General features: G+C 43.4%; 1 protein-coding gene across 1 annotated transcript in view; it reads left to right on the plus strand.

Moving 5' to 3' along the window:
- The window catches only part of LOC144493111 (cyclic nucleotide-gated channel beta-1-like), an 80,424-nt gene extending 68,730 nt beyond the window's left edge, over positions 1-11,694 (plus strand). The window contains exons 16-18 of the mRNA XM_078212013.1: positions 447-593; positions 6,184-6,370; positions 11,488-11,694. Coding sequence (XP_078068139.1) covers positions 447-593; positions 6,184-6,370; positions 11,488-11,694 — 541 coding nt within the window. The remainder of the gene's footprint in view (positions 1-446; positions 594-6,183; positions 6,371-11,487) is intronic.
- The last annotated feature ends 1,008 nt before the right edge of the window (positions 11,695-12,702 follow it).

Genomic DNA, 12,702 nt, shown 5'->3' on the forward strand with positions numbered 1-12,702 from the left:
TTGGGTTAATCCAGCCCTCATGCCTGGCGGGAATCCCGATTTTTGGCCAATCCCCCATTCAGTGGAATATTGGGATTCCCACCGTCATCTGACGACATCAGTGATATCCTCCCCCCCCCCCCCCCCCCCCAATAATATTCCTTTCAGTGCACTTCTCATTTCATCTTAGTTTCATCGTACTGATGATGTATCAAATATTTATTGGAAGGAAAAGAGAATTTCCATGGGGATTTTCCTATTGTAACCTCCATGAAAATCTATACGTCTCCCCAGAGACAGTGGCGTAATTTGCTAGAACTATTCTGCCCCGGATATTATGGCAGTTTATCAGGAGAATCTCCTGCGGAAATTCCAGACACTGTTATTTACTTCAACAGGGAATATCCTTTCAGCTGAGCTCTCCAATCTCACTTGTGCTGCTCTTCTCATCTGTATTAATTTAACAGTTTGCTGTCAGTGGGAGGTGGGAATCGACGGACTGCAAACGTCGCTGCCCATGGATTTGCGAACCTCTTCATTCTCGACAAGAAAGACCTGAGTGACATTCTAATCCACTATCCAGACTCTCAGAAACTGCTACGAAAGAAAGCTAAGTCAGTGTGATGGTTTTAATAATTCCTAGTTTTATTAAGGGGAAAAAAATTACTGTTTCTGTATGAATTGTTCTTAAAACAAAATAGGGAATTGGATGGTTATCCAGGTACAAGGTTTCGAATCCAAACCCTGTGGTGCTAGCTGTTACATATGTTAACAAAGTACAGAAAATAAAGTTTGCTGGGGATATTGCTTGTGGGCTGTGGTCTGACTGCAATAGCCTAGACTTTCCTTTCTGGAAGCTTTGTCACGGTAAATGTGAAAAAGGAATTCCAACAGCCTGCCGCCAGCAAATTTTCAAGTGTCAGTATAATTTGAACACTCCTGCTGGGCTCCTAATAATAATCCCTCTTGTGGTGAGGCTCCATCAAGGAGAGAAAGTGGAAGCTACTGCACAATTTGGATAATAGCGGTGGGTTAGAAGATCTCTCTCACCAGTCCACACTTCATCCCAATCCCTACTCTCCCCACACCCCCACCCCGCCCTAACACCCACCCCAGCAAAAGGTAGTATCTCTGGCTTTGGAATTCCCATCACATCCTGTTGATGATTGAATACATCAATTACACTGCGTTCATTGAACAAATTGCAAGGGTAGAGCATTATTAATATGTAGAAACCCTTCCTGCAGATATTGCTAACAGCCAGTATTGCCATAGTGGTGACAATGCAATTTGTGACAGATGACAATCTGCCTTTAACACGTTGTTTGGTTACGCTTGCCCCTTTTTGACTCCCAATGTCCTGTTTCCAACAAATGATATTGGAAGATTGCTATAGGGAAAGAAATGAAAGGAGACCTGTTTGGCAGGTCTTCATCAAATGTTCAATCCCCACCCACTGGACTATAAAATAGCACGACAATAGGAAAAATTTCCCTAATACTGCCATTGGATGAAAGTGCAAGTGAATGCTGGTTTAAACACTGCCCTTATATTGGGTGGTGCTATTGGTGAATGCTGTCCGTATCACCAAATCATAATAACAGTCACTGGCCCTTTTCTTTCAGTGATGCATCTGTCCATGAAAAAATTGCCAAGAGTGACAACCCCACAGTCCTTGTGGAGACAAAGTCCTGTCTTCACATTGAAGTCTAGCAGCTCAAAAGTGAGCATCCTAGAGGCACAATGAGCCATCAGCAGCAGCAAAATTGTATTCAACCACAATCTGTAACCTCATGGCCCAATATATCCCCCACTCTACCAATACCATCAATCCTAGTTCAAAGAGGAAAGCAGGCGAGCATACCAGGAACAGGGCTGGGCGTAACTGAAAATGAGGTGGCAATTTAGTGAAGGTAAAGCTCAGGACTACTTGCATGCCAAAGAGTGACCGTAGCATGCAATAGATTTGGCTAAGCGATCCTGCAACCAATAGATCAAATCTAAACTCTGCAGTCCTGCCACATTCAATTGTGAATGGTGGTAGACAATTAAACAACTTATCATCCTCAATGATGGGGGAGCCCAGCAAATCAGTGCAAAGAACAAGGCTAAATTGTAATCATTTTCTTCCAGAAGTTTTAAGTGGATGATCCATCTGGGTCTCCAGAAGTGTCCAGCATCACAGACATCAATCTTGAGCCAATTCAATTCTCTCGATGTGATATCAAGTAAGAGCTGAAGGCACTGGATGCTTCAAAGGCTATGGGCCTTGACAAAATTCCGAAAAGAGAGCTTAAGATTGTGCTCCAGAACGAGCCACATCCTTAACTGAGCTATTCCAGTATAGCTATAATGCTGGCATCTACTCAACATTATAGAAAATTGCCCAGATGTGTCCACAAAAAGCAGAATAAATCCAACCCAGCCAATTACCGTCCCATCAATCTACTCTTGATCATCAACAAAGTGATGGAAGGTGTCATCAACAATATTATCAAGCAGCACTAAGTGCAGTTTGGATTCTGCCACGGCCACTCAGTTCCTGACCTCATTATAGCCTTGATAAAACATTGACACAAGAGCTTGAACTCGAGGGGATGTGAGAGGTTTTGAAAAAATATGTTGGTCGCTGAACTTCTATTGACACCAATATTCTTGCCGTAAATGATGGGAATTGTGACAGCAAAAGATTTTGGGAAATGAAAAATGCAGCTGAAATGTACTCCAACTCCCCTTGACATTCAACAGCATTGCAATTGCTGAATTCCCCATTATCAATATCCTGTGGGTTACCATTGAGCAGAAATGAAATTGAATCAGCCTTATAAATAATGGGGGCAGCGATTCTCCCAGCCCACTTCACGGCTCTAGCAGTGCAGCGGGCCGGGAAACATAAGCAGAGGCCGTTTAGCGGGCTCCCGGCTGGCCGCCACAGCTGGAAATTGGTGCGGAGCTGATTTGAATATTAAATCCTCTTATTAGCGGGCCCGCGACTGAAGTCTCCGGGCCCATTAGCCTCTCCCTCCCCACCAGTGGGGTTTACAACAGCTCCCCACCAGTGGGGTTTACAACAGCTCCCCACTAATGGGGAGCTGGCGGCCCAATCCTGCTGGAGTAAAGGGAGGTCATGGAGGGTCGGGGGAAAAGGTTGGCCTGGCAGTGCCAGCCTGGCCCTGCCCAATGGGCAAAGTAGCAATGCCCAGGGCACACCTTGGCACTGTACACTGGACTGAATAACAACATTCGAGCTACTGTACATAGTTTAAGATGTTCTTTGCACTTTTAATTTGCACTATTGGTAGGTAGAGGTTTTTAAATCACCATTCTCACTGATGACGTGGTTTTTTGGGCTGTGCCAAGTGGGTGGGGCCAGAAGGGGCATGGCCTACTGGGGGGAGATCGGTGGGGTGGGGAGTCATGCTGCCACTCTGCACTTGGGATCAATGACAGAGGAAGGATGGACAGCAATTGGGGCTGGCCATCAGGGTGGGTGGGTCATCCTGCTGGGGTGGGGTGGTTGGAGCTGTGGGGGGGAGCATCAGGGCTGCACGGGGAGGGGGGGGGTGGAAGGGAGGTCAGGGCTGCCGGTGGAGGGGGTGGATCAGGAGATTGGGACTGCTGGGGGGAGATGGGGAGATCGAGGCAGGCCAGGGGTTGGGGTTGAGGGATTCAGTGCTGGCATGGAGAGGTCCTGGAAGCCAGCAATCAAGGGTTGGGGGGATTAAAGGGCAGCGATGCAGTGTTGTTGAGCAGACCAGCGATCAAACTGGCCAGAATCAAGAGGCCAGTAGTGCAGGGCTACTGTTTATGCGCTGATCTCAGCTCTGACAGATCGGCACATGCACAGTGGCCTGCTCAGTGCTATGGTGCCAGCTTCTCTAGTGGGAATAGGACCTGCCCACAGAACTTTATTGTGATTCATGCTAGGGCACACTGTGATGCACAGTGGGAGATTCATTTTGGAAAGCCTTCTGAAAAAAACCAGCAGGATTTATTCCAGTTTCTATGCAAATTCAGCACTTCGAATTTTTTGGGGTGAATCCCGGCAAATGTGGCTACAAGATCAGATCCAAGGCTGGTCTTTGACGTCAAGGTAGCATTTGGCTGAGTGTCGAATCAAGGAATGCTAGCAAAATTGGAGCCAATGGAAATTGAGGGAAAGCTCTCCAATGTTTGGAATCATATCTAGCACAAAGGAAAATGGTTATGGTTGTTGGAGAACAATCAGCCCAGTTCCAGGACGTTACTACAAAGGTTCCTCAGGGTAGTATTGACGGCCCAACCATCTTCTGATGCTTCATCAATGGCCATTCTCCCAAAATAAGATCAGAAGTGGAATCTTTACTGATGACTGCAGAGTGATCAGCACTATTCGTTACAGCTCAGATACTGAAGCAGTTCGACCTTGCAAGCAACAAGACCTGGACATCATTCAGGCTTTGACTAGTAAAGTGAAAATTTGTACCCACAAGTGCCAGGCAATGACCATCTCAAACAAGAGACAATCTAACCATCTCCCCTTGATATTCAGTGGCATTGCACACTGCTGAATCCCCAACCCATCAACATCCTGGAAGCTAACGTTGACCAGAAACTGAACTGGACCAGCATATACCAACTGAGGCTACATGATCAGGTCAGAGGCTGGGAATGCTGCAGCAAGTTGATTGGAGTCATAGCTGGCACCAAGAAAGATGGTTGTGCTTATTGAAGGTCAACCAGCTGTGGCGGCCAGCCGGGAGCCCGCTAAACGGCCTCTGCTTGCGTTTCCCGGCCCGCTGAACTGCTAGAGCCGTGAAGTGGGCTGGGAGAATCGCCGCCCCCATTATTTATAAGGCTGATTCAGTTTCATTTCTGCTCAATGGTAACCCACAGGATATTGATAATGGGGAATTCAGCAATTACAATGCTATTGAATGTCAAGGGGAGTTGGAGTACATTTCAGCTGCATTTTTCATTTCCCAAAATCTTTTGCTGTCACAATTCCCATCATTTACAGCAAGAATATTGGTGTCAATAGAAGTTCAGCAACCAACATATTTTTTCAAAACCTCTCGCATCCCCTCGAGTTCAAGCTCTTTTGTCTATGTTTTATCAAGGCTATAATGAGGACATCACCACTACAAGAGTTCCTTGCCATAGTGTCCTAGGCCAAACCATCTTTAGCTACTTCATCAATGACCTTCCTTCCATCATAGGGTCAGATGAGAGGATGTTCGCTGATTGTGCAATGTTAGCACCATTCACAACCCCTGAAATATTAAAGCAGTCCATGTCCAAATGCAGCAAGACCTGGACAATATCCAGGCTTAGGCTGTCAAATGGCAAGTAACATTTGTACCACACAAGTGCCAGGCAATGACTATCTCCAACAAGAACAAATCTAACCATCACCCCTTGACATTCAACGACATTATCATTGCTGAATTATCCACTCTTAATATTCAAGGGGTTACCTTTGACCAGAAACTGAACTGGACTAGCCACATAAATTCTGTAACTATAAGAACAGGGCAGAGGCTTGGCATCCTGCAGCGAGTAATTCACTTTCTGACTCCCCAAGGCTTGTCCACCATCTACAAGACACAAGTCAGGAGTATGATGAAATACTCTCCACTTGCCAGGATAAATGCAGCTCCAAAAAACACTCCGGAAGCTCGACATATATGAACATATGAATTAGGAAAATGAGTGGGCCCCTCGGGCCTGCTCTGACATTCAATGAGGTCATGATTGCAACCTCAACTTCACATTCCTGCCTACTGCTGATAACCTTTCAACCCTTCTTTATCAAGAATCTATCAGCCTCTGCCTTAAAGACTTTGTTTCCACTGCCTTTTGACGAAGGCAGTACCAAAGACCCACTACCCTTTTGAGAGAGAAAAATTCCCCTCATCTCTTTCTTAACTGGGCGGCCACATATTTTAAACATGCTTTGTCCTGGACACCACCAAGGACAAAAGCAGTCCAAGAAAGTGACCCACTGCCACCATCTCAAGGGTAATTAATAGGCAATAAATGCAGGCCTTGCCAACAACCCTCACATCCCATGAAAGGATTTTTTAAAAGTACTCGGCCGTACTACTGGTGAATGATGTCCAAGCACTGGCCCTATACTGTGGTTAATCCTGCACTTGCTGTTTTTCTGACTACTGTTGGTAAACAGTACTGATTGAATCAGTAACTGATGTAATATATTTACAGGAAACTGCTTACCAAAGATGACGACAAAGATGCAAAGCCGTGTGCAAAAGGATTCCAGCACATTATCCCACCGAGACCAGAGACCCCCAAATTATTCATGGCGGCCCTCTCATTAACGGAAAAACTCGGAATCAAGGGAACGTTCCAAATTCTTAGACAGAAACTCATGGAATCTTCCAAAATGCAGGTGGGATTATAAGAAAAGATTCATGAATCAAATCTTTGTGTTTTAAAATATTATTACTGTATAATAACAGCATTAGGCAGAACTTTAATCAGTTTTTTCAGTGTTACAGGTAAACATCACAATGAAGATCATTTTGATTAGAGTTCAATAGCAACAACTTATATTAGGACCTTTTCAAACATACAAATAAGGAGCAGGAATAGGCATAAAACATCCCAAGGCATTTCACAGTAGACATTATAAAGGAAAATGAGGTGATATTAAAGCAAAAGGCCAAATGATTTTTCAAAGATGTAGGGCACGATTTTGCCGGCCCACTGTGCTGCTCAAGTAATGCCACCCCGGGAGGCTGGTGGCAGGGGAGTGTGCCCCTTGGCCAGTGCAAGCCTGGCAACACTGCCAGCAGGGCTAATTGGTGGTGGGGTGGGTTGGTGGGGGACACTGCACACTCTGCATTAGGGATTGGTGGGGAAGGGAGGGAAGAGGGCGATCGGAGCTGGCCATGAAGGGGGGAATTGGGCTGGCTATGGTGGGGTGGTCAGGCTGCCATGGGGGGCTGGCCCGGGGGTGGGTGGCGTTGGAGAAGCCGGTGATCGTGTGGCCGGTGATGGGAGCCGGTGCGCATGCACCGATCTCTCGACTGACAGATCGGCACCTGTGCAGTGACCCACTCAGCACAATGCTGCCGGCCCCTCGAGCAGGATTAGATCCTGCCCTCCACTCTGTGCCGGAAATTCTTTCAACTAAGTACGCCCAAAAAACAGGCAGGAAAATCTTCCGTTTTCCTGCTTGTTGGGGACTTTGACTTTTTTGGGAGGAAATTAGCCCCCGTAGATTTTAAGGAGAATCTTGAAAGACGAAAGAGTATTAGAGATGTGGAGAGGTTTAAGGAGAGGATTTCAGAGCTCAGGGTACAAGCAGCTGAAGTTACGGAGAGCAAACGTGGAACAATTAAAATGGGTGATGCTCAGAGGCTTGTGGGCTGGAGGAGATTGCAATGGTAGGGAATGGTGAGACCATAGAAAGATTGAAAAAGGAGAATGACAAGTTTAAAATTTAATCAATGCTTGACCAGGAGCCAGTGTAAATCAGCAAGTATGGGATGATTGGTAAATGGGACTTGGTGCAAGTAAGGACATGGGCAGCAGAATTTGAATCACATCCAACATTTTGTAACATAGCATCTGGGATCCCAGATTATGTTGTAATAATTGTGCCCAGGTGTAAAAAGACATGAATGAGGGCTTCAGCAGTAGATAAGCTGAGACAGGGCAAAGTCAGGTGATCTTATAGAGGGTTAGGTTGATTGGCTATGCTAAATTGCCCTTTGTGTTGGGGGATTAGCAGAGTACATATTTGGGATTATGGGAGTAGGGTCTGGGTGGGATTGTTGTCGGTGCAGGCTCGAAGGACCAAATGGCCTCCTTCTGCACTGTAGAGATTCTATGATTCTAGGTTGAAATAGGCAGCCTTAGTGATGACATGGATATATGGTCACAAACTCATTTTGGGGTGAAGTATGACATCAAGGATTTGATCTCAGAGTTGTCAGCAAGATGGAAAGAGTGTGTAACCTGGGAATGGAGTTTGGACTTGAAACCAAAGATTCTGCTCATCCACGACTGGGTGTCAGACAAGCAGTCTGATAATTTAACAACAGTGGAGGAATAATGGGAGGTGTGGTGAGGTGTTGTCAAATTACATGTGAAAACTAATGCTATGCTTTCGGATGATGGGAATAAGTCAAACAAACTGACTGGGAGAGGGGATGAAATGACAGCCGTGTACTGCAGTAGCTTGAAATGGGCTCCTAATAAATCAGAGACTGTCATACTGTCAAATTACTACGAATTATTGTTATTCTTTTGTCATTGAGCAATTTTATTACTTGGGTGTTGGAATCCTAGTATCAAGTGTCTCTAAGGAAATGACAAAATGCATGGGCTACATTGCCTTTACGTTTGATTGCAAGGTGAAAAATTGCATTTGGCATTGGAGACCCTCGGAGACAAAGACAGAAAAGGTGTTTTTTTACTTTAGCCAGTACTGCTGGTCGCTGTGCACTGAGGACTGTGGCACTGGGACTCCATCCTGAACATCGCAAAATGCCTGACAAGGTAGTGGGATGTCTGTGTTCCTGGACGGGTAATCCAGAGAACATTATTTCAAATCCCACCATGGTAATTTAGAATTTGAATCCAATTTTTTAATTCTATAAATAAAATTATAGTATCAGTGTAAGTGACCGTGAGGTTTTCATATTTTTGTTTAAAGGCGATTTCACTGATGTCCTTTAGGGAAGCAAAGCTGCTGCCCACAGCCATTCTGGCTTATATGTGACTCCAGTCCCACTCCAATGTCGTTGACAGTTAATTGCCTTTTGAAGCAAACTGGCAGGCTACTCAGTTTTATCAAACTGCTGCCAGTGGCCAGCACTTTCCCTGCCCCCAATCCTACACTTTCCTCATAATTAATTACCCTCATTGAGTCCATCTTTTCCCCAATGATCTTTTCCCTCATGAAATGCTAGGGTCTAATGCTAGTGATATATTCTGGAATTGGCCCTAGGCTTTTTAATTAAACCCTCAACAGAATAAGACATACTACATGGTAACTCATAGAATCACAGAATGGTTGCAGCCATTCAGCCCATCATGAGTGCACTGGCTCTCCAAAGGGGCAATTTACCTAATTGTAGTTCCTGGCCATCTACCCTTAGCCCTGCACATTCTTCTTTTTCAGAAATTTCCACTTAAATGCCTCAATTGCAACTCACTTTCAGGCAGTGCACTCCAGATCCCAAACATTCACTCCGTGAATAAGTTTTTCCTGATGTCACCATTGCTTCTTTTGTCAATCACTTTCCATCTGTGCGCCCTTGCTTTTGATCCTTCCACCAGTGGGAAGCTTTTCCCTATCTACTCTTCCAGACCCTCAGGATTTTGTATACTTATAACAAATCTCCTTTCAACCTCCTATTCTTCAAGGAATGCAGTCCAACCTCTCCAAACTACTTACATAACTGATATTTCTCATTCCTGAAATCATTTTCATGAATCTTTTCTGGACTCTCTCTAATGCCTTCACATCTTTCATAAAGGGTGGCACCAAGAACTGGACACAATATTCCAGTTGAGGCCGAACTAGTGTTCTATATAAATTTATCTTCCTTGTTTTTGTATTCTATGCCCCTATTAATAAAACCCAGGATGATGTATGCTTTATTACTCCTTGATTTATGCACAAATGCACCTGGGTCGCTCTGCTCCTGCGCCCCCTTTAAAATTGTTTCCTTTATTTTATATTGCCTCTCTGCCTTCTTCCTGCCAACTAAATCACTTCACATTTTTCTGCATCAAATTTGTTTGCCACTTGTCTGCCCATTCCATCAACTTGTCTATGTCCTTTTGAACTTCTACACTATCCTCCTCACTGCGCACAATGCTTCCAAGTTTCATATCATCCACAAATTTTGAAATTGTGCCAAGGTCTAGGTCATTAACATATTTCAGGAAGAGCAGGGGTCCTAACATTGATCTCTGGGAAACTCACTACAAATCTTCTTCCAGTCTGAAAAACACCCATTAACCACTACTGTTTCCGGTCACTCAGCCAATTACATATCCATGTTGCTACCATCCCTTTTATTCCATGAGTTATTAACTTGTTCTCAAGTCTGCTGTGTGGCACTTTATCAAATACTTTTGGAAGCCTACATACACTCCATCAACAGCACTGCCCTCATCAACTCTCTCTCTTACCTCATCAAAAACATCCAGCAAGTTAATTAAACATAATTTTGCCATAACAAATCCATGCTGGTTTTCCTTAATTAACCCAGAATCACTCAAGTGACTTTTAATTTTGTCCCACATTATTGTTTCTAGAAGCTTCCCCGCCACTGAGGTTAAACTGATTGGTCTGTAGTTGATGTGCTTAACTTCACACTTTCTTGAACAAGAGTGTAACATTTGCAATTCTCCAGTCCTCTGGAACCACCCCACAGAGTAAGACAAATTAGAAAATTATGGTCATTGCTTCCACAATTTCCACTCTCACTCCCCTCAGTATCCTAGATTGCATCTCATCCGGTCCTGGTGCCTTTTCAACTTTAGATAATGACAGCCTTTCCAATACCCACTCCTTAACAATTTCAAAACCTAAGTGTCTGAATTACCTCTTCTTTCACCATAATCTGGGCAGCATGTTCTTGCTTGGTTAAGCAAACAATATTCATGTAACACCTCAGTCATGACCCCGCCTCCATGTATAGAACTAAATTTTTGTGACTTGCAGGTCCCAATCCTAATTGTACCACTCTTTTACTAGTTATACGCTTATAGAAGGCTTATGGATTCCCTTTTATTCCCTGCTACTCTCTTTACACACACTTTCTTTGCTTCTCTTATTTGTTTTTTTTAAATTTCCCATCTGAACCTTTTATATTCAGCCTTGTTCATGGTTGTATTATCTATCTTACTGTCAAAGCACACTTTTTCTTCTTCATCTCAAATCTCTATCTCATTCATTATCCAGTGAGCTGTAGATTTGATGACCAGCCTTGCCCTTTTGAGGGAACATACCTTGACTGTGCCCAAATGATCTCTAAAGGTAGCCCATCAAAGATATAAGATTCCAATTTATCTGGCTCGGATCCATTCTTACCCCATTGAAGTTGACTTTCCCCAGTTAATTATTCTTTCTTTGAGTTGTTCCTTATCCTTTTCTATAGCTATCTTAAAACCTTGAGATATAATGTTTAGTGTCTCTGAAATGTTCCCTTACTGACACCTGATCAACTTGGCCCACTTCATTGCCAAGAACCAGCTCCAGTAGTGCCTCCTTTCTCAATATACAAAAGTGACCCTTTCTCAAAATCTGTTCAACTGTTTAAAACTTTCTTTGTACTTTTGGATGGTATCCTTTCCTATTTACTGTGCTCTCCCTATGTATCCTCCCCAACCAAGGAAACAGAACAATGGAATCTTTGGATGAAGAAAGAATGTTCAAATAGTCATCTAATTTTATTCTAAATGCTGTGTAAATGTCCAAGTCAGTTGAAGCGCACTAAAATCTTACATTATTGATTTTTTTTTTCTCTCCCACTGTGTACTTAGCCTATTCCAACACCTCCTTCCTCCCCTGTCCATCGCCGGTCACCCGTTCCAGTAGAAAAAGTGGAGGATGATGATGATGATGAGGTTCTTTCAGAATCATCGGATTACTCTGTCCTGATCAGGATGAGTCCCTCTCACTACGGTGATAAGGAACAAATCCTGTCTGTAGAAATTCCAGACGAAGATGAAAAGGAATCAGAAAAGTAATACTTCTTTGGATTTGTGTTTTGTCTATTAACAGTAGCAGTTAAAACCTGGGCTTGAGATGTCACGTTAAGATGCATTCACTAACTTAGGCTCACAGTGCCGCTGCATCCAAAATTAAGGAAGACTTGCAGTTATAAAATGTCTTTCACAACCTCAGGATGTCTCAAAGTGCTTTACAGCCTATTAAGTAGCCACTTTTGTAAAATAGGAAACATGCCAGTTAAGTTGTGCACAGCAAGCTCTCACAAACAGTGAATCTGCTTTAAGTGTTGATTAATGCTATATGTATTAGAAAAATCAAGAACTACGACCTTGCCAATTGGGAACCTGGTCACATATCTTAACAAGGAACTGTGTCTGTGCAGGACCAGTTTCAGGAAAATGCTTGCAGAGATTACTGAAGAATACAGTGTTCACACAGTGCAGGTATCAAGGGATCAGCAAATATATATTTCCGCAGCATTCATAAATGCAGCTCACGTGCAAGGACATGGCACTTACGCAGTCTATTCACACACAGTCATATATAAATATTGTACAGCTATACATAATAGACAAGAAAGATACATGCATTCATAAAATATACAGAGCAGGTATCCTGTCCATGGCAGTAGCAGCATAAAGTACCTTAGTTATATGCCCTCACACCTATACATACACTAAGTCTAGACCGAGAACACTAACATACATATTTCATATGAAGTCATTGATGTTGATAAGGCATACATTAGACTATGCATGTACATTAAGTATACACAATCCCTCATTCACTATGGCTATATGTAATTGTACAAAAATTGTATTACAAACCTGACCATTTTCACTTTTCTAGTGGTGCTCTTTCTTCAAAAATAAAGTTGGCATCATTATGAGCGTTTTGAAATTGGCATCCTCTCTGTAAAATGAAACTATGATTTATCCCTTGCATGTTAGCTGGGGGAAACACAGTAAGAGTTTTAACAACACCAGGTTAAAGTCCAACAGGTTTATTTGGTAGCAAATACCATT

This window comes from Mustelus asterias, chromosome 4, assembly GCF_964213995.1.
Source record: "Mustelus asterias chromosome 4, sMusAst1.hap1.1, whole genome shotgun sequence".
Taxonomy (NCBI): Eukaryota; Metazoa; Chordata; class Chondrichthyes; order Carcharhiniformes; family Triakidae; genus Mustelus; species Mustelus asterias.